The 25,350-nt window shown below is 46.5% G+C and overlaps 1 protein-coding gene across 1 annotated transcript; it reads right to left on the bottom strand.

The window, feature by feature from the left end:
* Nucleotides 1–1,474: 1,474 nt before the first annotated feature.
* Nucleotides 1,475–19,816, bottom strand: BICDL2 (BICD family like cargo adaptor 2). The gene is made up of 9 exons (XM_083581877.1): nucleotides 19,133–19,816; nucleotides 14,394–14,609; nucleotides 11,060–11,176; nucleotides 10,014–10,160; nucleotides 9,323–9,505; nucleotides 7,243–7,419; nucleotides 7,011–7,141; nucleotides 4,576–4,696; nucleotides 1,475–3,589 (listed from the first exon to the last, which is right to left on the bottom strand). Exons 1-9 carry the CDS (start codon nucleotides 19,439–19,441, stop codon nucleotides 3,416–3,418), a joined length of 1,575 nt encoding a protein of 524 aa, XP_083438003.1. The 5' UTR covers nucleotides 19,442–19,816; the 3' UTR covers nucleotides 1,475–3,415.
* Nucleotides 19,817–25,350: the final 5,534 nt, after the last annotated feature.

The following is a 25,350-nucleotide window of genomic DNA, read 5'->3' as shown; positions in this document are numbered from 1 at the left end:
AGGCGTGAGGTTTAAGAACCATATTTCTTTATTTAATAAACAGAATAGTATTAAATCTGTATTAACAAAATATACAACCAAAAATATTCTATAACAATATACATCTTCTGCTTTGTAGATAAATATTTCCTCTGTCTTGGCTCTTCCCAGTGGCTTGGCTTTGCAAATTGTTGCCTGTCCTAAACAGCTGAAAAGTGACACACTGGCAAAACAGTATTGGTTTTGGGGGTTCCCCCCCTTTTTTGCAACAGTAAGGGGAAAGGGCGGAAGGAGATGAAAGTACAGCAGTACCCTCTGCTGGCGGTGCCCATATGACAAAGTAATAATTGTTCATTTGCATAAATGTATGCACAAGTCACCCACTACCAAGCACAGAAGAAGAAGAAGAAGAAGAAGAGTTTGGATTTGATATCCCGCTTTATCGCTAACTGAAGGAGTCTCAAAGCGGCTAACAATCTCCTTTCCCTTCCTCCCCCACAACAAACACTCTGTGAGGTGAGTGGGGCTGAGAGACTTCGGAGAAGTGTGACTAGCCCAAGGTCACCCAGCAGCTGCATGTGGAGGAGCGGAGACACGAACCCAGTTCCCCAGATTACGAGTCCCCCACTCTTATTATTCATCCCCCAAATGAACAGCAAGGAAAATCTAGATAAAGCGAGGCCCCTAATGCTCCGTGGGTAGTAATACTGCCGCCTACTGAAGGGGGTCATTGTGCCCCCGCTGGTGTGCAAAGTTCGTGAGGAATATTTGCAAGGCTCCACCTTATGCCTCCTCCTCATAGCAACTGGTTCCACTACCCAATACAGAGGGTGCCCCCCATTTAGCAAAGCCCAAGCTCAGAGGAAGGCATGCCTTCAGAACCTCTCATTTTCAGTCATGTTCAGAATATACATTTAAAGAACATTTTAATTACAGAAACAGAGAATTGTAGAGTTAGAAGACACCCCTGAGGGTCATTTAGTCCAACCCTCTGCAATGCAGGAATCTTTTGCCTAATGTGGGACACGAACCGACGACCTTGAGATTAAGCTCGACTGACTGAGCTTTCCCCCAAAGAATCCTGGGAATTGTAGTTTGCCCACCCACAGGCAGAACTATACTACCCAGCTCCTTTAACAAACTGAGATCCCAGGATTCCTTGGGGGATGCCATGTGCTTTAAATGTATGAAGTGGGTGTGGACTTGCCGTCAGTGCATGGGAAAGCATGGGAAGCTGCCCCCAAAACAGCAAACCAGGGTTTCGCAGGGAAGTAAAGTGCTAGTACAGTTAGAACCTTCAGAGGGGTCATCAAGTACCGCTAATCTCCCATGGCTAACAGTTTGTCAGCCATTTCTCCCCAGACTTCTAAGAAGTCAGCATAAATTCTTCCCCACTCACTACAGAGGGAAAGATTATTATTCTAGCCAGCCACACAGCTTTTAAGTGTGAAAGGGAGTAAAAGACCAGTGATTTATTTCATTTTTTATAGGGAAATTTGGATGATGTTGACATTGCAGGTTTGCATCTGCAAGATCCTCTAGAAAAATCCACTTAGCTGAATCATGGCTCTTGCTGGGCAAATTTGGAACATTTGCTGGAACACAGACAGGCCAGCTGGCATTGGAAGGCTAAAGGTATTTTTTAAAAAAGAAGAGAGGTGCAAAATAAGCTAGTTTATTTATATGGCGAGTAATTTCACTGGCACTGGAAACTGCATCCAACCATGTGATTGTTTTTAGTCGGCCACTGTAGGTATGTGGCCGGCTGATGCCACCCAATTGGTGGTGGTGGCCTGTGGTAACTTTTATCGCCAGTTGGATACAAGTGCCCCGATTTCAGATGAAACATTTTGTTAGGTACTTGGGGCCCTGACTGACAGGACCGGCTGATCTGAGGGTGTAACTTGGAACCCACAGTCGTTCCAAGCAGACTATTAAAATGCAAGGAAATATCTTGTCACCGCATTAGTCACATTAGTGCTCAAATTGGTCTATCATTAGAACTCAGATGGACAGCTCAGCGTGTCAGTCTCGCTGACGGAGAAATGCCATGAAACCTCCCTCCATTGCTGGAGACAGGAGGCCTCTGAATACCACGTCCTCAAGCAGGGAGAGTAGTAGTACTTGCGCGCTTCCGACAGACATCTGGCCGGATGCCGGGAAAACAAAACATTGGGCAGCAGGGGCCTTTGGCCTGATCCAGCAGAGCTCATCCAAAGTTCTTAGGAACCCAACTCACGTGTTGCAATAGGAACAGAGTTGCACCGCTGGGCCAGCTCCCAGCATCACATCCTGCACCTCCTGCCTGCGCACCGAGCACAGAAGTCTGTAAAACAGAGGCAGCTGACCTTTTTCTGGCTGAGGGCCACATTGCCAAAAGGCCAGCATTCCAGGGGCCACATGTCAAAGTGGGCATGCCCAAAGGGCAAAAGTGGGGTGTAGCAGAACCCCAAACTTCTTGCCATTATTAATTACCTTTTATTCCTTTCCACCCCTTCCTTCTTATCAACTTACTCTTACCAACTTTCTTTCTTACTCCCTTCCACCGCCAGCACCCCATATTCCTTATTCTCTTTCTCTCCCCTTCCTTCCTAATATAGTGGAAGCTCGGGTTGCGAACGTGATCCGTGTGGGATGCACGCTCGCAACCCACAGCGCTCGCAACCCGCGTCTGCGCATGTGCAGGTTGCGATTTGGCGCTTATGCACATGCGCAAAGCACGATTTAGAGCTTCTGCGCATGCGCAACCGCCGAAACACGGAAGTAACCCGTTCCGGTATTTTCGGGTTTCGGCGGTCTGCAACCCGAAAAGATGCAACCTGAATTGGCTGTAACCCGAGGCATGACTGTACATAGGGCTTTCTGCCCTACTGCAATGGACATTCCAATCTCCCTGTCTTTCTCTTCCCTTTTCTCTCACCTGTAAAGCGCATCTCCAGTACAAAGGGACCCCCAACCCTACCCCTGACATCGTGGCCCCAGGCTAACCATACGCATGTGATATCCACACATCGAGTGTGCATGCTTGTAAACCAAACTCCTGGGCCCGCCCCTGACATCATGTTCTGGGCTAGCCCTGTCCACAAGATCCGTGCAAGGAGCATGGACCCCTGTGTGTCTTGCATGCTGGTTCCTGTACACTCACAGATCTCCGCACTCAACGCTCCGCTACTGGGACCGGCAGTGTGGCTCTGCTCCTATTACAACACATGTGAGTATCCTCTGTGTGTACAGAGTGTGAACAGGGATCAAGTATGAGCCACGTAATGGAACCAGAGAACAAATTCCTTTGGCCTGGAGTTAGTTGACAAGCTGCTAAGAGGCCCAGAAGCCATTTCAGCCCCAGCCACCTCAAGCCTTGGTCTCATCGACAGCTGCCACTTCCGCCACCAGTGAGTTCTGGCGTTGATATTCCCTCCACCACCTGTCCAGCTCCTCAGCTTTTCCGGAAGAGTGAGAAGAAGCCAGTGCCGTTGGGGATGCTGGTGCCTCGGCGATAGAAAGGAGGGTTCTTGCCTTCTGCCGGGCTTCTAGGCGACGAAGCGATGGGGTGGGTCTCTTCCTGGTGCTTCTGCAGCAGTTGCTGGTGAATGATATACTGAATATCATCCTGTGTGGCAGGAAAGAAAAGAAAAGAGGATGTAACCACAACAGTGCTCCTAAATTGTGAATTTGTCTATTCCTCTTTTAAAGCCATCCAAATTGGTGGCCTTCCTTACATCATTCCACAGTTTTGCTAGGCGCTGTGTGAAGAAATGCTTCCCTTTTTCCTGCCCTGAATCTCCCACTGTGCAGCCTCATCGGATGGCCTCAAGTTCTAACATTATGAGAGAGGAAGAAAAACACCTCTCCTTTCTTCTAAGCTTAAAGAGCCCCATACGTTTGAACTTTTCCTCATGGGGGCAGTGGCTTCAGCCCCTCGGTTGCCCTTTTCCGGCTCTACAATATCCTTTTTGAGGCAAGGTGATCAGGTTCGTGAGCCTGATGGCAGTAGAGGCTCTTCCCCTCTTTTAATTGATGTGAGCTGCTTTGGGAGACAATCGTTGTCTGAAAAAATGGGACAAAGACCCCATAAACAAATAAATACATTTTTGTGTTTGCTACCCTCTTCTTCTTATTCGACATCTCCCAGCTGCTGCTGCTACTTCTCCTCCTCTTCTTACCCTGTCATGGTCTCTTTCCCTTCCTTTCTTTTCAGTCCCTGTTCAGAACTGGAATGAATCCATAAAGCAAACTTGGAACAAATTGTGAATGCAGGGAGAGAATCAGAAATTCTCACGCTCATCCCATTTGTGTCACTGTGCAGATCTGGAATTTATTAAGCACGGCAGGAGCCAAAAAGCTGTTGTCTGACTTGCAGTTTGGGATTTAAAAAATGTTGCGTTTGCTACTATGAAGTTCCCTGGGCCCTTTTGGCTGCTTCCTTCGGCTTCCAGCATATAAACTGGAAGGATAATTGGTGCAGTTTAAAATGTTCTGGGTTAAATTTCATATATATATATATATATATATATATATATATATATATATATATATATGTATATGTATATGTATATGTATATGTATATGTATATTCTGGTGTTTTTTCTTACTCACTTGCCAAGCTTCCAGCTCCTGGGAAAGGGCCATCTTCTGGCGAATGACACGCAATAGCTGCTGGCTCATGGAATCCCGTTCCAGGGAGACTTTTGCCAGTTCCAACTCCATCTCGCCTTTCCTGATAAGACAGCAGATAGAGACATACACAAAAAGATAAATAAGGCTGCAAGCCTGACCACGTCTACTCAGTGAATTCACTGGGTGCTTTCAGATGGTCTGTTTACTGATCATTCATTCTGATTTGGTTTGGGGGAGGTTAGACGATGTTGAATCACAGCAAGTGTTAGCCCACAATTTCCAGCTCATTTTCCCTTTGCTTACCCTATTGCAAAAGCCCTGACATTTTCGGGAAGTGAGTTTGCTGTGCAAGCCCTTCCAATCACCTTGGAATTTCCCGGTTAAGTGATTGAATCCCACCCCAAAATAGTGACTGTCTGGAAATGCCCTTACTCCCAGGTGAGTGGGGTGAGGATCACAGCCTCGTACATTACAAGGTCCTCCAGGTTGTCACTGTTTCATGGGAGGGATTCAAGCACATACCATACATCTGCCTAGCTAAAGTGGGTTAAAGGACCTCGCCACCCACAGCACAAGCAATCCAGTTTAAAATAAGAATTAAACTTTTTGCTGTTTGGAAAGTGACAGAGAAATGCACTGAGAAGTGTGGGATGAATGAACGATCAACTAACAGGAAGACGTGTAAACATCCCACAAGCAAACCAGAAAGCACATTCATTGTCGAATAATCACCCCATAAACAAATCAGGATAAATGCTCAATAAGGACTGGATATACTATCGAACCTCTGCGCAAGCTTTGTGCAAGCAAATCAGGATGAAGGCTCAGTAATTAAGGAACAGTTTTACATGCAGTTCCCAGTTCAGCCTGAAGATGTCACAATTCCATGGTTTAAAAATTTCCCCCTTCCCTGTTGCCTGCAGAGGGGGTGGGGGTAATCCATGGAGCCCTTCATCAATGGCTGCTGGACTGGACTTTCCTGACTCTGCCGCCATTTACGACCAGCCCTTAAACTGGGCAGCTGTAAAGGAGTGTTCTTAGTGCTCCAAGGCAGATTCTCAAATTACACGAGGAATGGAGGGACCCTGCATAAACGGAATGAGTGTTCTAGGAGCTTCCCAGAATCCTCTCTGGCTCACAGGGGTTACAATAGCAGACATAGAGGGTTTTCCTCTGAAGAAAGGGTTTCCTGGAGCTAGAACATTCGCTTTAAAACACTGCAGAAGAGAAATGCATACAGCTGTGAACCGATTAAGATCATTTGAGTTAATTCCCTGCCTTTAAGGTTACTCATTAACCTGCGGGAGTAAACATTGCAGCCTCTCAAACAGTAGGTATTTTGAGGATATTTAACGAAGGCGGCAGGTTTACTCCGGGACCGAAACTGCTGCTCTGATTTGTTTGCAGGGAGGTTATGCGAAGTTGTGTTGTTATCCCACACTTTCGAGTGCAATTTCCCATCACTTCCGTTATCACAAAAAAAATCCAAATTTATAGCGAAGCAGGTTTGCTGTGCAAGAGCACCAAATCAATAGCACCAGTCTGGAAACGCCCTGAATTACACTGCCCAAAAAACAGGTGGCGGTGCTTGAAAGACTGAGCACCTGCCTTGTGTGCAGAAGGCAATATCTAATTCCTCTAGACAGAGGGCTTCTGGCAGTCATAGTAGACCAAGGTTTCCCAAATTTGGGTCTCCAGCTGTTTTAGGACTACAATTCCTATCATCCCTGACCACTGGTCCTGCTAACTAGGGATGATGGGAGTTGTAGTCCAAAAACAGCTGGAGGCCCTGAAGTAGATGATACTGAACTAGATGAGCCTGTGGTCTGACTCAATAGAAAACAGCTTCCTATGCTCCTTTGAATTATAGGGTAACTTGTTCGGTTTTCTTATTTTTTGTGACCATCCCTTTAAAGGTTTTTAGAAGAGAACTGAGTGTTTGGGAGAGAGAATTTGACAGAAACTGGAGAGCCTCAGGTACTTTCTGCCTCCCCCTCACTTCACCATCCCCATAATTTGATCACTGATGAAGGAAGAAGCCATTATGAATAAGATGTTCTGTGGCTGGTACTGTGGTTCAAAAAAGCAGCAGAGATAAATATATATCTTACATATAATAAAAAGGTAAGGCTGTCGTCATGTGGCAGTTCACGTGTCTGCCAACAGGTAGCACTGTGATCTGATGACAGATTTCTGAGAGTTGCTGGGCCCGTGATGGAGGGAGATGGAAGCAAGCAGGCATAAATGGAGGGAGGTGGTTTTAGCAAGATTTAAGAGATGGGGGAGATTGGCTAGTGGGGCAGGATGAGGGGCAAAGTGAGCAGGGGCACAGCGCCTAGGAGGCATGTATATGTGTGTGCCCATATATACATTTATACACACACAGAGAGAGAATAAATATGCAATCAACTCACTTTATTATAGCCTCATCTCGATCTACTATGGCTAATTTCAGTGCTTCGTCCCGGTTGCTCTCTTGATACAGGCGCCTCTGGCTCTCGATCTCAGTCTTTAAATTGCAGAGTTCAACATACTGTAGTGTAATCTGAAAATGGGAAAATAAATTTTAAAAATGCTTTTTAGAAGGAAAATCATGCCACTCCACAATGTAGCATCCTCAGGTGGGGAAAGCACAGCACACACTACCTGATCCTGAAGTTTCATGATCTCTGCTTCTTTCTGTCTCAGCAGATCCTGTTCCTGGTGACTCAGAGCTGACACCCGTTTGGCATAGTCAATTCCTTCCTCTTCCAGCCTCTTTGAGGGGTGTTTTGCCACTGTGGGGGTATGACAGGAGCCATTGCAGGTGCCGTTGGCCATCAGCTAAAGCAGACAAAGAAATCCAAACACATACCCATAAACCAACGAGATCTCAATGACACTAAGACGCAGCTGACTCTAAGGTGAGTCACAGCAGTTGCTTATAAAGGACAGTAAGTCTTCAAATGCCCAGAACATATTTTCATGGAAATTCTTCATATAGCACAAACCTCCCATCTATGTGACTCTGGACATGTGACTTAAGGTTGCAAACCTATGCAGGTTTGCCTGAGAGTAAGTACCATTGTACACATGTTCGCTGGATTGCAGTGTAACTGAGCTTAATTGCAGCACTGCAAAACAGAAGCCATGTACATATTTAGAACTGAGAAATGTTTTTGAAGTGCATTGTGCAGCACAGTTCTATACATGTCTAGTCACTGAATTCAATCTCACTGAATTCAACAGAACTTACTCCCAAGTAAGTGTGCATAGGTTTGTACCCTTAAATCACTGGTGAACTGGTTCATGAACACAATGCTTTTACACATTTGTGGGTTTTTTTAAAAATCCTTCTTTTTTAGGTTTTTTAAAAAAATTTCCAGCCATGAGATAAACTTTACATATTGCTTGTATTCTTGTGGAATAGTGAGGAATGTCAGAGAATTCTGGCAGAAATGGGAGCAGAAATTGCCAATGTTTGCTCATTCATCTCATGTTCACAACAGAAATGAATTCAGTGAAGACCATTGGCTGTTGTTTTCAATCCACAAACTATATGCAACTGAAAACACTCCCCCCCCACCATGTGATGCATTTCCTTTGCCCTGAAAGGAATGGTGTGGAATAACGTAACAATAATGTGATCAAATATGTAAAATTCTGCCATAGCCAACAGCAAGATGAATAACCTGGGTTTTGTTAGAAGTCGAACTGCAGTGAAAAAGAAACAGCGCTTACATCCCTACTTGTGGTAAGACATAAAGGTGTACTATAAATATTCCTCTCCAGCAGTGAGTGGGAGAAGCAAGCCATAATTATTGGCTTACCTCTATGTCCAAACCAGGGCGGTTTCATGGTTTGTTTTACTTGAAACAAACCACAGTCTGAAGCCAAAGTTTGTTCTTGGCTCAACAAAGCACAACCGCTACAGGTTGGACATAAAGCTAAGCCAAGGACCACTGGTTAGAAGGGAGCTGTGAAGTGGGAGATTTGTTTAAGAACACAAGAACAGCTCCGTTAGATCAGACCAAAGGTTCATTTAGTGCAAAATCCTGAGCTCACAGTAGCCATAAGCAGGACTTGAACACAAGAGCCCTGTCTCTCCCCTCCTGCAGTTTCCAGAAACTAGTATTCAGAGGGATAGGGCTATATCCAGTTCTAGTCCTACTAGAACACAAGTTAATGAACATGGCTAACTTAGAGTCATCGGTTTTAATGGGTCTACTTTGAGGAGAACCAGCATTAGCTACAACTCTTGTTTTTTTAAAAAAAATAATTGCGCAATGTAATTCTGTACATGTTCCACTGAGCCCATAAACCGTGTATTATCATACTATGAAAACACAGCCTTCCCCCCCACTTATAAATCTAACAGCATCCTCAACTAAGCATTTTGGAGTGGAGGGGGAGGATATAATTTGCACTTAAATGTGAATTCCTCCTCCCATCCACTTAAAAAACAGCAACTCTGCTTCGTTCTGGATTGCAAGCATTATTCCCCGCCCCCCAAAACTTAGTACAAAAAAGAAAAAGAAAAGATAGTATGCTTCAGTCTTTCCAAACAGACATATTTTTGAATTTGCGCTGTGTGGGAAAGACTGGTGGAGAATCAGGTATGCCCAGCAGTGTACATTTCCCAAATTGGCACATGGAGAGCAATCTTCTTTAGGCATTGGAAACTTTGCCCGTGACACAAACAGGTGAACTTAGATGCCCCTCCACCACCGCTTCCTTCCTCCTGTACCTTAGGGGCCTTCCCAGGTGCTCCAGGAGCATCCTCCAAGCTACTTTCGATCTCAGACTGGATGGAGGTGACGGAAGTGTCTAAATCGTGCAGGCGGATCTCCTCCTTCATCTCCTTGACCTGATGCTGGAGGCGACGGTTGGAGGCCCGGAGCTCCTCAGCTTCCACTTCGACCTGCTGCATCTTGGGAGGAGAAACAGGAAGTGGGTACGGAGGAGCACGAAAACAACGTGCTTCTGTGAGGGGCACCTACCAATGAGTCCTTCCCTTCCTCATTCTCTGCATTAACCACGAAAATGCCTTCCTCATTCTCTTACACACAAGCCACGTGTCCCTCGTCTTTGTTTTCAGTTGACTGTCCCCAAGGGTGAGGAAATTTCCCCAGCCAGAGAGCCGCCTTTCCTTTTTAGGCAATCTCCTGAGGGCCACAGGCCGGTGGAGGACGAGGGGCCTGGAGCAAAAGTCGGTGGGGCAATGAATGTCTACGTCAACCTTTGTGCGCTAGGATTTTTTCGGCTCACACTCACACATCTCTCTCTAGCCTCCATCCAGACAAGCGAGAGGAATTAACAGGGCAAGCATAGGGTGGAAACCATCAGGGTGTGGTTGGAGGAGAGTTCCATGGGCCACCCCTGCCCCATGTCTCCCATTTTCACCCTTGAGCTTCAATGAGCCCTTGCTTAGTAATTACCCGCAGCTCCTTCTCTCGGCTCTCGTTACGGAGGAGGAGGAGGTTGTTGTGCAGTGTGTCTACCAGCGCCTGGATCGATTCGTTCTCCTCTCGCAGCTGATGGGTCTGCTTCTCCAGATCTCGCTTCCGCTCTTGTAACATAAGGTTCTAGGGGAAAGGAATGTACATGAAAGCAAATAAATGGTCGGAGCTACGCCCCAGATCTTCATTCCCAGATCCACCAAGTGGTTGTGGTTCAGAGCCAGCACCTTCCAGGGGGTTCCCGTGTCCTATTCTGTTGGGCCAGGTAAGCAGGGCATTTTCCTGCCAAAGAAGGGATATAAAAATAAAAGATTTGTGGAGCTGGGAGGGACCACAAGAGTCATCTAGTCTAGCCCCCTGCAATGAGGGAATCTTTCACCCAACGTGGGGCTCGAACCCACGACTCTGGGATTAAGAGTTTCATGCTTTACCAACTGAGCTATCTATCCATCCCATTCCCTATCCTTAGAAAAAAACACATAACAACAGCAAATCATATAAATGCCCCCCCTTAATGGCACACTAAATGGCCCACATCTCAAGGCAGCCATTTTGCTATCCTAATGGCAGGGTGAGGCTGGGTGGCAGCATGTAACTCCACAGCAAGGGGTTGCCTCCAACATTAATGGTACGCTGAGCAAATCCATTGAAACAAATGGAGGTAACTGCCCATTAGTTTCAATATGTCCATTTAGTTGGATGCCAACCGCTTTCTGTGAGTGTATGCAGAACGTCCTTTTGCTCAGGTGACCCAAGTAGCCACAAGCAGCCACAGCTAGCCCCTTGCACAACAAGGACTCAGGTGTGGGAAATCGAGGAGGGCTTCTGTGAACAACAAGGCCCAGCATCATTTCAAAAACTAAGGACTGGGATTTTGGCCGCCATTGTCTTATTCCATGGTAAAGCCACAAGTCTCACCTTCAGAGACAGCTTCTTGAAGAGGGCTAGAGGGGGAAACGTAGTATTTCCCTGTTCCCCAGTGCCTTCCTTGCCCCATCTGCCAGTTTGAAGATCTCCTGTCTTACCTCAGCCTGCAGGCTTTGTGCCCGGGCCGCGTGTTCAGCACTGCTTAGGGACAAGGTCCGATGCTCCCCGCGTAACAAGCCCAGTTCTTCCTGCAGCCGCTGCTCCAGGTGTGTGACCTGTGGAGTGGTTGACATGTGTTAGGTTTTGGTTTGGCAAAAAACTGACACTTCAACCTGTTTTTCGGCACTAGACCTCAGTCCTCGGCTGTGATGAAGTAGAATCTGCACCTGAGCCTATGTATGGCGCACATTCACCTTCACCACCAAATATTCAGTCTGAGTGGTATGTATACAGTGACATGAGAGAAGAGAATGCCACTGAACATATGCAGAGTGCCTTCCCTTCGGGCTAAGAGCTCTTTTTCCTCTGGTATGAAGTTTGCAGCAAAGCCCCACACCTCTGTGACCTGTGCACTATATTCTCCTCTGCCCAGGTTCCCCTAAGCAAGCTGAGGATGAGAGACCTGAAGTTTAAAGGAAAACACATCCTTGAAGTTGTAGTAATGTATTTTATTATAATGAAGTTTTCTTGTATTTTGCAAGCTGCCTTAGATACCAACAATGGCAAAAACCATACCCCACAAGTGTCCTGGGGAAAACTGAGACATCCCTTTTTTTATTGTGCACTGCTCCAAAATGCATGATTTTGGTTGCAGTGCCCCCAAAAAGCACCTTTTAAAAGGGGAAACTGTGGCCCGAAATCATGTGAGATCACAGCAACCAACATGGCAGCTGTGCTCTCATGATAAAAAACGGAAGATGGTGTCCAGGAAGATGGAGTCAGGGATTTTGGCTTCAAAGTGTTGGAGGGTATCAGAAACGTAGAATATACCTTTAAAAATAAAGAAGAGCTACCAGATTTGGTGATGATGTTTCCTGGGAGCCAGTTTCCAGAACAATGTAGGCTGCTATCCTAACCCTACACACCTGGGAATAAGCCTTGGCTGCATTCAATTGGACTAACTTCTGATCAGACATAGTTAGTATTGTGCTGTTAATTGTCTGTTTCACACAACAGGAAATAGAACGCCAGGAGCTGCCTCACGCTGAGTCAGACCAGTGGTCAATCCAGATTAGGCCTGTCTGCATCAGGCATTAGGCTGGTGTGAAAGAGTTCAGTTGGTCCCTGAGGTACGTTGGACCCAAATTGTTCAGCGTTTTGTAAATTAATACAACTTGGCTCAATAGTAAATTAACTGGGGGTTGGGGGTGAGGTGTTTTGGTGCCAATTAAGTCATGTGGACCATGGGGGAAAAATAGCCCCGCATAGCTGAGGAACAGACACCCCACCACAAACACCTATCTGCCCTAACTGGTTCTACAAGTTCCAGTAAGCATCAAAGTCAAGAGAGTGACCAATCCAGAGCCCATAAGGGCAGAAGGGAACATCCTTTTAGGGAACAGTCCCAGTGACTTTTAAAAAGTCTAATCTGGATTCATTATTATGCACGTATCCGACTTTTGCAGCAAATAGAACACTTCGTAAGGTTTGTCTAATTTATTTGACCTCATTAGCAGCTCCTCCCCGCAGTTAGTTTCCTACATTCCTGGAAACCTGCCAGTCTGGGTGATGATGCTAGGGCAGTGTGATCTCAGCCCACATGGCTTGCTTGACTCAATGAATTCCTTGTTCTATTTTCGGAGTTCAAGCATGGCGTGCGCCTCTGTTCCTCCTTCTGTGGCGCTGGTGAGCTAGTATTTGCATGGAAGCAGGAAGCTGCCTTATATTCTCACCCCCTCCGAAACAACAACAAAAGAACCCCTCTCTGTGCACAGAACATCAGCAATAGCAGGAAGCATACGCTAAGACAGACCACTTCTTTCTTGCAGACTAGCTCTCTGCAGGAAGGGATTCATCGTTTTGCAGGAGTGTCCAATCTGCACCACACACACACACACACACACACAAAAACACCTGCCTGCCTGCTGAGATTGTGCAGCTCCCACTAAGGCTGTGACACATGCTTTTTTCTGAATGTACACAAGATGACAATCCAGCCTCCCATCTGCCCCAGCTTTTCACAGGACCACCACCCCACACACTCAAACATATTCCAGGCCCCCACAAATATTTGGCTTCCACCCCCACTAGTAATTTGCATACAAGACCACGCCCACACAAACTGCAGCCATAAATCTGGACTGGTGACCATGTTCCCAAGCTTTTATCAGTGGCATGTTGGGTGAAGCATTCAACGTAACTGCCAAATTAGCATCTGCTAACCCAGTGCCCTGCAGGTGTCTTGAACAATGGCTCCCATGGAAGTCCTGTTTCAAACATCCAGAAGGCACCAGGTTGGCTAAGGTATGCTGTGCAATGTCAGACCCTCCAAATGTCCCTATTTTCCAGGGGAAGCCCCGGATTTACAGAAGTCGCCCCCAGTTTCTGATTTGATCCCAGAATGTCCTGCTTTTCCTTAAAGGTAAAGGGATCCCTGACCGTTAGGTCCAGTCACGGACGACTCTGTGGGTTGCAGCGCTCATCTTGCTTTACTGGCCGAGGGAGCTGGTGTTTGTCTGCAGGCAGTTTTTCCAGGTCATGTGGCCAGCATGACTAAGCCGCTTCTGGCGAACCAGAGCAGCACACGGAAACGCCATTTACCTTCCCGCCGGAGCGATACCTATTTATCTACTTGCGCTGGCGTGCTTTCGAGCTGCTTGGTTGGCAGGAGCAGGGACCGAGCAATGGGAGCTCACCCCGTTGCAGGGATTCGAACCGCCGACCTTCTGATCGGCAAGCCCTAGGCTCTGTGGTTTAACCCACAGCACCACCCACGTCCCCCTGCTTTTCCTTAGGATGTCCTTATTTTCTTTCAGTTAATGTTGGAGGGTATGGAGATATGCGACCCCCAAGCTAAGGAGATAAGTAACTAGAAATCTTTAGAAGACACCTGAAAGCAGCACTGTATAAGGAAGTTTTTTTCCTAATGTTTAATTTTGTTTTTATACATATTGGAAGCTGCCCAGAGTGACTGCGGTAACACAGTCAGATGGGCAGGGTTTAAATAAAATAATAATAATAATAATAATAATAATAATAATAATAATAATAATAATTGTTATTATGGAATACGATATCTCTATTTTCATTGGAGAAATGTTGGAGGGTATGCTATGTGAATTCAACAGACACAGCACTTCCCAGCACGGGGAAGCAGTTGACGAGAGCTACACCTGCGGAATTCCTGCCCGTCACACAAATGTTAAAAAGCACCAGTTTCCCTTAGGTAAGGAAAAGGGGAAGTACCGGCCGACTTCCCAGCCGATCCCTCTTGCCTCTCTTCCCCTCACAGACTTGAGGAATCTCTGTGAGTTGCGTCTCCTTTCCCCTTACCTGACTGAGCTGCTCCACCAGGCGCTGGTTCTGCTCCGAGAGGTCCAGGACGGCCTGCGAACTCTCCCGGCTAGTGTCCTGCTGCTCCATGCGCTTCTGCCCCAGCTGGGCTCGGACTGTGGCCAGGTCAGTCTCCAGCTCCGCCACGCGAGTCTCAAATTCAGCACTTCTGGATTCAAGGTGCAGGCGGAGTTCGTGCTTCTCTTGCTCCAGTCGCTGGGAGAGGCCAGAGAAAAGAGTCAGGGCCAAATATAACAGGGAGCTGTGAATTCATTATTGAGTGCAAACATTTCTAAAATGCCTTTCATGCAAGGGCCCCAGGGCAGCGTCCAAAAAGCAGGGATAAAATTATTCATATGCAATAAAAACACAGTGGCCACAGCTAAATTGTACGTGTAAAGCAGTATCACACCACTTTAAACAGTCACGGCTTCCTCCAAAGGATCCTGTGAACTATGGTTTGTTAAGGATGCTGAGAGTTTTTTTGGGGGAAGCCCTATTTTCCTCACAGAGCTACAATTCCCAGAGTGGTTTCACCATCAATCCTTCTTCAGGTCACATGTAAAATTCAGGGGAGTTTCATTTGATTTTTTTTTATTTTTTAATGTAGACATGAGAAGAACTGAATTTAAGATTGTGGCAGGGATGAGAAATGGAAAGAACTTGAAACAGACAGGTTCCTCCACCCTTCTTGGCTCAATCCCAACTGATGCTATCTTTGGTGAGAAAGCCAAGTTTTGAAAGATACCAGAGAAGCCTCACTTATGCTCTTGTGGTAAGCATCAACTGAAAACCTCCCTTGCTCCACCGGTCATGGAAGGAGAGGGGGGAATCTCTCCCAAGCAAACTGAAGAACTAAAAATACCGATTTACCTTTACAACATTTTTAATTGCTAGCAGTAACATTGACGTAACTCATAAAGTTGGCTTTATTTCTCCTGGCTTTAGCAATATATTTAACTGAGGCTTTATTTGCTTGCCATCACATTATATAAGTGGTGATATAGAAATTTAGTGTGTTCTACTTTTAGAGGGGTGATTGGCCAATATAAAGCCAATACTTAGGAGAGTTACGAGGTTCTATCTTGTCCCATATGCTTTTTTTGCATGAAAAGGCTAAGGAAAGTTACCAGGAACTTTGGCTGAAGTCACTATCCAGAGGACCCTCAGCTTTACTTTGCTTTTCCTTCTGCTGATCCCAGGAAAGCTCTTGAACTGGTGTCTGGAGGTGGTTTTGGGGTCCCACAGACCCCTTCAGTGCAGGACTTTTTGGAAAGCTCTGAAGATACTTCTTTTTTCTTTGGCCTTCTCACAGAGTGTACTTGTTGGATTGATAGGCATATCTTGTTACTGGGTTTAACATTTTGGGACCGATTGTTGCTTCATACTTTATCGCTGGTTTTATTTATAAAATACGTTGTGCTATACCGTACTCTGTTTTTATCTTGTAAGCCTCCTCGAGAGGACTTGGGCCCTTAAAGGTAGTCTAAAGATATCTATATGGGTTTGTGGGTCCAGAACTCCCCAAAATTCCTGGACCCAACAAGTGTTAAAAGCTGAACCGGGCTAGTTTCACCCTCAGGTAATCGCCTGGGAGAGGAGCCATTAAGAAAGCAAATGAAAGGCGATGAGCCGTTAAGAAAGCAAAGAGAGGGTGGGGCCCTTCCTTCAACTCTTAAGATAGTTGGAAGGACAAAAGCCAGAGTTTTTAGGGTTGGCTGTGATGTGACCTAGGGGGAAAGGTTGTAGGTTGGAAAAAGCAGAGAGAGAACATGCTGTTTGATTTCTGCTTGAATCCAAGGCCATGGCAGTAACAAGACCCTTTTGGGGTGTTGATGCTGTGGGCCCCTCCATTGTAGGCTCAGGTTGTATATATGGGGAAATAAACCACATATCATAAAAACACCACAGTCTCCGCTGTGCCTCATTCCCAAATGAAACACAAACCCTGGATAAGTGCACAGAACCCCTAGAATGTGGCTTGGAGATGGGGGTGGCCTGCAACAATATTTTAAATTACATAACAGCAACTATATGCTGTATTGTAAGGTAAAGGTAAAGGGACCCCTGACCATTAGGTCCAGTCATGACTGACTCTGGGGTTGTGGCGCTCATCTCGCTCTATGGGCCGAGGGAGCCAGCGTACAGCTTCCGGGTCATGTGGCCAGCTTGACTAAGCCGCTTCTGGCAAACCAGAGCAGCACACAGAAATGCCGTTTACCTTCCCGCCAGAGCGGTACCTATTTATCTACTTGCACTTGCTTTCAAACTGCTAGGTTGGCAGGAGCGCTGTATTGTAGCTAATGGCTAAAATATAAATCTGGATTAGAAATTCCAGAAGTAGAAGAAGAAGAAGAAGAAGATATTTGTGATGCATTGTATGCCGTGATGGCTGAACAATAAAAATGAACTGGAAGCCCCCCTTCCATGCAAAACCGTCTCTCCACCACCAGCCAAGATGTGAGTCACAAATAGTGTCCCTTAGAAGGGACCAACAACTGCATGCAGCCACTGCTGGTAGACCATCTAGCTCTGCATTTACCTAGGTGGATATTGATTGAGACAGTGTGCAGGCCCCCTCCAATGATTTCAAGTACCTTTTTGAAACTCCTGGTTCTGGTGGTAACTATTCTGCTCCAGCTTATTTGCTTCTGTAACATCCACATGCAAATAAAATTGTATGCCACCACTCCCACCCCCGAGCTGCCTATTATGAAGGAAAGTATAACTATTATTTCATCTCTTGCATATTGTCTACCTGACGATCCAAATCCTTAATTGCATTTCCCTCAATATCCAAAGGCTATCCATATAAGACATAAGGACGCCTACAGTCATATGCATGAACAGATGACACAGTAAAGTCTTAAGAAAAGAGTGTTGCCTAGGCTCATGGCTTCCTGGAATCCACACCCCTCTGACCTCAAACCTCAGACCCTAATCCTTGATGCAAAAGACTATTAGTCAAGGTAACCAAATGGAGCTTCAATGTTCAGGTGCAGTCTACCTTTGGGCACCAGGCACTAGGGGAAGGCAACTGCATTTCTTGCTTGAGGGAACCCAGAGACCTCTTGCAGATTGATACTGTAAACAGAACAGTCTGGTCTGATCCAGAAAGCCAAGGCAATTCACATGTTCACAATCCACAAGCCCTGTGCATAAACTCCCCTCCTGGAGCAAGCCAGTCGTGCTTAAGAAAGTTCCTAGAGAAAGTGCCCCCAGTGACAGATGGCTACACCCAAAAAAGGGAAAGCTTTTCCATTTGGACACACCTTGGATTCCGCTGCGGATATGGATGGCAACTCTTATTAATGACAGGGTCGTGTTAACAAGCTTGGGACAATTTCTGGCTCCGCTTTTCAGCCCAATTGCCCAATTTCAACCCTGGGCCTCCACCCTTGAGGCAAAATAATAAAAATGCAAGTGGCTGGCATCCTTCCACCCAGTTTCTGTAAGCAACACAGAAATATATGGGCCTCGGGAGGGTACAGCTGGTGGGTGAGGTTCTTTGTGGGTGATTCATGCTGGGCGCTTTCTATTCCTCCTCCTCCTCAGTTCCATTTGGTCACTCTCTGTTCTTCCTTCCCTCTAGCTGGCTAATTATACCCACTCTGTCACCACAAACTCCACCTCGCCTCCTCAGTGCCCTCCTGCTCTGTGCCAGACTGGTTCGACCAGCTGCCACAAGTATCATGCCCAGAGGTTGCCTGTGCCAACTTCACCCTAGGCCAGGACCTTGGGGATTACTTGAGAGGCGAAACGGGTTTAGAGCGAGGTGGATGAAACTGAACTCTGGAATTTCTCAGCAATCCAGAGAACGGAAGGATCTCTGGCAGAGAAGGTCTCAGGCTCAGTCCCTGGCAGGTAGGAATGGGAAGACTGAAACTTTGGAGAGCTGCTGCCAGTCAGTGTGTGCAACACAGAGCTACATGGTGCCACGGCCCAACCTGGTACAAGTCCGCTTCCTCTGTCCCTAGGGTTCACATGTTACGAAAGAGCTTCTATGTAATAAACAGCATGCTGTCACAGGTTCACACAACAGCAGTCCCCACATACATGTAGGATTGTCCCCAAGCTCTAGAGGAGATATGCGAGATTTCCTACACCGGCCAGCAGTATGCAATGTGTAAAGCAAAGGAGTCAAGAAACCCCAAGTTTGGGTTTTGAAGGATGTTATAACAGCAGCAGTGTTGCTTTGGAAAGAGGACAGGACACCCACAGAAAAAATGAAAGCCAGAACGACTTTGGGCAGAGAGCTGCTGGAGTTCAACAGCTGCCAGCTGTTGCCACCTCAGGTGCCACTACAGTGGTACCTCAGCTTACATACGCTTCAGGTTACAGACTCCGCTAATCCAGAAATAGTGCTTCAGGTTAAGAACTTTTGCTTCAGGATGAGAACAGAAATTGTGGTCCGGTGCCGCGGCAGCAGCAGAAGGCCCCATTAGCTAAAGTGGTGCTTCAGGTTAAGAACAGTTTCAGGATAAGTACGGACCTCCGGAACAAATTAAGTACTTAACCTGAGGTACCACTGTATTGCCCCACCTTCCTTCTAGAGAACTTGCAGTGACAGAAACAACGGCAATCCAATTTTCTCCTTACAACAACCCTGAAGGTAGGCTAAGTTGAGTAAAAGAGAGGGGCCCAAGGCCATACAGGAAGGTTTCTGATCGAGAAGGGAATCCCCGGCCCAGGCCTGACATTCTCCCCGCCAAACCACACCCTCCGCTGTGCCCCCTTACCTCTTTGGTCTCCATGTGCTCCTTGGCCAGTTCCTCAAAGCGCCTTTCCAGCTCCTCATTGCGTTCCAGGAGCATCTTCCCCAGCTCAGCTGCCAGCAGCAGGTCCTGCTCCTTCCTCTGCAGCAGCACCCCCAAGTCCGCCTCTTCGGGGTCCCCGTCCCCAGCAGCCACATCGCTCCCAAATGTCTGTTGCCGCTCGCCCCCAAAGGGATAGAACTCGTCCCCCAGGGCAGGTGGGGTCAGAGGGAAAGGGGTCCGGAGGGCAGCCTCCTCCTCAGGGTACATGGAGGGAGCTGTGGTGGTTGCCATGGAGTGGGGCTGGGGAGAAAGAGGAGGGAAAGGGGGACGGGAACCAGAGGGTTAGAGTGGGGAGAAGTGGGGAGCCAGGATGCCAACAGGGCTGTGGCTTCGAGGAGGTTAAAAGGAAAGGGAGAAAGGCAGTCAGCAACCAGGGCACCAGGGCCCAGTTTCTCCCATGAGAGAAGATGCCTTCTGAGGGAGGGGGAGAAGCAGGTAGGTCGTTTCCTCCAGGTATCCAGGTATGAAGAGGCAACCTGAACTGCTCCTGAGGGAAGGGAAGAAGCAACAAGCTTGCCCTGGGTTCTCTACTTCTTCTTCTTCTCCTCCTTCCTTCGACTCCCGGTTGGGTTTCGCTGTTTATTTCCCGATTCCTGCCTCCACCCTCCCAGAGGTTGTGACAGGTGAGGTTTTCCACTCCACTGGCTCCTCCTTCTCTCATTCACGCCCTCACCTGTCCTGTTCCCTCCTCCTCCTCCTCCTCCGCTCTGGGAAATTTCCAACTACTCAGTGACTTGCGCTTACAGGGCCAGCAGGGACCTGGTCCAGGAATCCTCCTGCCTCCCTTACAAACCCTTCCTAGTCAGATACAAAGAAGAGAAAGCCTCGGTGTCTTTATATAGCCTGTTTCCTAAGTGATCACCCACCATCACAAATGAACGTACAAAGTTAGCTTGCTCTGAATCAGATTATTGGATTGTCTCACTATTCTGCTTTGTGACTAGCGGTGGCTGTCAGAGCACCTGCTTGGCATGCAGAAGGTTCCCGGTTCAATCCTTGGCATCTCCAGGTGGGGCTGAGAGAAAACCCTCTCTGAAATCCCGGGGAACTGCGATCCTTACAGCAGCCCGGCAAGGGAGATCAGCATTACTAGTTTTATGCTCCAGGCTGGAGGCTGAGGATGAGAGAATTCAAGCGAATGCTTCAAGGCACCTGTATATTTACAGCAAAACTAGGATTTGAACTCTGAGGCTAAAGGGCTTGTGAGGTTGACTGCTTTGGCTCTCAAAACAAGCCGTCTCTATTGTCTTCTGTATAAACCCAGCAATCCCAGCTTCAAATTTTCCCTTTCCCAAAAAACCCTTCCCTATTTAATATACAATAATTATAATAAAGCAGGTTGAAAAAAATAAATAAATGCATAGCCTTGGAATAGTTTTTTCCTGAGGGAAATAAAAGACGCCTCTGACACTTGGGCAGCTACACCTGTCTCCTCACTCCAGCATTCTCAAGGAATATTTTACAGTATCTTGTGAACTGTTCTGAGGTCTTTTGATGAAGGGTGGTGGTATATAATAATAATAATAATAATAATAATAATAATAATAATAATAATGGTAATAGTAATAATAATAATAATAATAATATCTTGGCTGGGAAAATATGGTTGCATTTTCCCAGACACAAAAACATGGTTGCTTGAGTGCTGAGACAATGTGATGCTGCTAGAACAGAAGCTCAGTCATCAGGAACAAGGAACAGACCTTCAGCAGCAAACAGCAGACAAATGCCATATATTTAATTCAGCCAAGAACTGCACAGAAGTCTCTGCAGAACCCCGGAGCCTAGGAGCATCTCCCTCAGGTTTCAGACCACATGCCATTCTTCCTCTGGAGCAGGTGTGGGGAAGAACCTATGGCTCTCCAGATTGTGGCTGAACCTCAACTCCCATCAACACCAGCAAGCGTGGCCAATAGCCATGAAGCATGGGAGTTGTAGTCACGGATGTGGTCCAAAGGAAAGCAGAGCAATACGTTTGGCTGCAGGAGTTGCCTGGGCTACTTTCCCAGGCTGATGAGCTCAATCTGCCCCTTATTTCCCTCTACAGCATGTGCAGAAACCGCCTTCTTGGCTGTTAGACCCACTATCGGTCTTGTCCGCCCGATCCACCGGAGCCGGTCTTTGAGTGCAGGGGAAATCCCTAACTTGAGACCCATCGGCCGCCCTCACCTGGTTTAGCCGGCCAGTCGAAACTGTTTCCAGGGTGTGGCCACTGTCGCATGCCGACAGCTTGGAGGAGCCACAGGTGAGAGAGCTGAGGGCAGGGTGGGGACCAAAGGTGGCCAAACCACCCCAGAAGGAGCACAATGCGTCCCCCACCAGAGATACTACCCCTCCCCTAACACCCCATGAACCCTGCAGCTTAAATACCACCAACGAAGGGCAGCCCACCAGCTCCCTAGCCAATCTGTTCCACTGCCCAACAGTGATTAACCACTAGGAAGTTTCTCCTGATGTTTAGCAAAAACCTGCTTCCCTGCCATTTCCACCAAAATTGGTTCTGCCTTCTGCAGCAGCAGAGCAAGCCCGCTTCTTCCGCACGACAGCTCTTCAGGTATTTCAATATGGCGATAATGTTTCCCCTTAATTTCCAGTCTAAACATACCCAGCTCCTTGAAGCCATTCCTCATAGGAGCTGGCTTCCAGATCTGTCACCATCCAAATCGCTCTCCTCTCTCAGTATCAGTGTGATATGGAAACCAGAAGTGGACAACCACAGAACAGAGAGGTGCTATTACTTCTCGGCAAGGCACAAATCCTTTGGATTAGAAAAAATGTGTGCGTGTGCATGCATGAAGGGCTGACCTGTGTTGAACACACCACTAGAGCAATTATGAGCTATTCAAAGTCAGCCACAGCAAATCCTTTTTAAGAGGCTATCTAATCTTGACCACATCCAACAGCAAACCTTGCTGATTCCCACCCTCTGCCAGGGCTCAGGAAATGGCTCTAGCTTTTCACTTATTTATTTTATTTGTACACCGAAGATGACGAGGCAGTTCACAACTTTGAAGAACATAATACGAACAGAAAATACAAAATAAAAACAAACCAATAACATCCTCCCTGCTCCCACAAACACATTGAAAAGGCCGTAGAATGTTTTGGGTATTATAACCGTTCAGAAGGTGAATTAATGAGTGAATAAAATAAATGCATAGCCCACTAGTTCTCACTTCCTTCCCAGAGAAACCAGCAACCACTGTTCTTTTCCTAACTCACAAACAGCGCAATCCTGTGCATGTTTACTTTAGAGTAAGCCTGACTGTGTTAAATTCCTAGGAAGTGTGCATCGGATTGCAGCCTAAGGCTGCAGACAAAAGCACATTGCGAGGAAGTGCAAACAGGCTTAGCCTTGCGCCAGCAATCATACCCTTGCTCCCCCTATGACAGGAGGTCCGGCTTATAGTGCATATGGAATAGAAGCACCTGCTCCAGCCCCCCCCGACACAGCGCCCCCTAGAGGCAAAATGCACATTTCCATCAGGCCTTCCATTTTGCTCAAGGCACCAGAGCTTTAACAAGATGTAAGATGTATTAAAAAAGAAAAAAAAAACCTCAGTAAAAACACACACTAGATAGATCAATAGTCATGGCTCCAGGCTTTCCACTTCACCTCCTCCAGGGAGAAGATGGGAATGAGAGAAATAATTTCCGTGAATGCATTGCCAAGATAGATACGTGCCACAGTGCGAGATGTTTACAAGCCCTTCCAATTTTTTATTCAGATCAATTTGACAGCAAGCAGGGATTTTAGTGGGATCTGCTCTCTTCTAGGGCAACAAATGCTGGTAAACTTACTTCCCCCTGTGGGTTTTCCAACCAGCTAGGGTGGGGGGAAAGGGGGCCCCTCTTCTGCAAGTGAGTCTTTTTTATGGCATGGAGATAAGCATTATCACCCGAGGATGGATATATCCTAAGCCTAAATGTCTCTAACAAGCACTGACTCACTAATTTGCCAGATACACAAGTTGTCCCTTGTGCTTCTGCTTTATTAGGGTTGCCAACAAATTAGAACTATGTTTAAATAATACATTTTAATCATGGCTTTTACACCTGTATGTAAAAGCAATCCTGTATAGGGAAGTTTTAAAAAAATGTTTAATGTATTATTATGTTTTTATATATGTTGGAAGCTACCCAGAATGCTGGGCAACCCATTAAGATGTGGGGGGTATAAATAGTAAAATAGTAAAATTATCATTAAGGAATGGGGCGTCCCTATTTTCATCGGAGATATTTTGGAGGGTATGCGTATTCTTTTCTGATCAACTGGCGATCCTAGAACACACACTCAGTGAAACACACTCAAATATGGGGGTGGGCGTGTTTTCCTGCATACCAAATTGTTATAAATATATTTTTAAAAAACAAACAAAAAAATTCTCCCAGATTCATATTATCCCATACTGGAAGTCTTTGAGAAGAGGCCTGGAGAACCACCTGTCTGCTCATTATTTATTAATAAAAAATATTCATAAACTGCCCACTCATATGAAATATCAAGGCGGTGTACAACAATACAATAAACATAAGAAGCCATAAAATGATGCAGTATATTCTTTCCCCCTTTTTTAAATGATCTGAAGAAAAACGTAAGCAGCTGAATAAGTCTGTAGGGGGAGCTCAAGCTCCGGAATCTGCTGCATTGACTGACCAAACAAGGCCTGCTTCAGTAATTAGGTTTTTGCAATGCAGGAAGAGGGCTGGTTCCTTTCCCTAGACTCTGTTCCCACCACTCACATTGCCCACTGGGAAGTCTCTGGCACAGACACATTTCAAAATGTGTGTGTAGGAGGTACGAATGGAGACCATCTTACTCATTTGCTGCAATACAGACAAGAGCACAACGTACTTTACAGATGTTTAAACCAGGGCCTCTCAACATGGTGCCCTCCAGTTTTCAATGGTCCATTCCTACTCTTGTGTACTTCATTGGTCGCCACCCTCTTCAGGGGATTGCAATTTGTTTTAAACTCTTTTTTAATGCTGGGACCCGGGGCCTTAGGGTGAAAGACAGGCAAGCAAATGCCAGAGAGCATCAACTTAGTCAGAGGAAGGTCTGGCTGCAGTCTACGTGCACTTCCCACAGTGCCGCCCGCTTTCCTTCGCAATGAAAAGCAGCGGGGTGCAGTGGTCAGAGTGTTAGGCTAGCACCTAGGAGTGCAAGCACTCAAGTCGCCCCTCAGCCATGAAGCTGACTGGGTGATCTTGGCTCAGCCAGAGTCATCTCTCAGTCCAGCAATTGTGCAGGGGAGAGAACCTCACACGCCACCTTGAGTTCTTCTGGGGTATCAAGGAAACTTAACAGAAAATAATTCTATATGCTTTTCAGATCTGTAAAAGAACTGGAGGCATATGGTCTGTCTATTGGCAGGGACGGGGAAGACTGTTATTTTTAATAGTTTTTGGTTCGTCCGTCCCCAAAAAGGGTGGTATTTAAATGAGCTTTACTCAGAGTAGCTCCACTGAAATTAATGAACATGGCAGAGGCTGAATACACATTCTTTCCCTCAAAGAATTCTGGGCATTGTAGTCTCTCACAAAGCTGCAGGTCCCAGCAACCCTTAATAGACTACAGAGCTCAGAATTCTTTGATGCGAAGAAATGTTAGGGCCTTTAATTTCAGTAGGTCAACCCAAAGAAAAACTTGGTTGCATACAACCCCCCCTAAAAAAAGTTTTACTGTCTGAACAGCTATATACAGAAGCAAGCAAAAATTATAGTACATTTATGAACTGCTGCCCTGGGTGTCACAGATAGTGAATGAGACCTTTCCCCCAATGGACTAGGTCGGGGTAGCCAACACAGTGCCCTCTAGATGATGTTGGATTACAGCTCTCATCTGCCCCAGCCAGCATGGCCAATGGTAAGAGATGGTGTGAGTTGTAGTCCGACAACATCTGAGGGATGCCTCATTGGCCAATATGGCGAGGTCTCCTGCAGCTTACCAGTTATATAGAAGAGGGTGCTGGACCTTCCATGACAAACTGAAATTCCCTCTTCTACAACTAGTAAAAGCTGTAAGAGCCTTGCCCTCTCTTTCACATCAGCAACCGAACATGCGATGGGTGGTTACAAAAACTGGGTGTTGTTGTTTTTCTCTCCCTTGTAGGCCACAAAACAGGTGCATGCGGGTA

This window comes from Podarcis filfolensis, assembly GCF_964270895.1.
Source record: "Podarcis filfolensis genome assembly, chromosome: 13".
Classification (NCBI taxonomy): domain Eukaryota; kingdom Metazoa; phylum Chordata; class Lepidosauria; order Squamata; family Lacertidae; genus Podarcis; species Podarcis filfolensis.
Note: the sequence above shows the minus strand (reverse complement) of the source record. Positions and strands in the feature narration are given on the sequence as shown.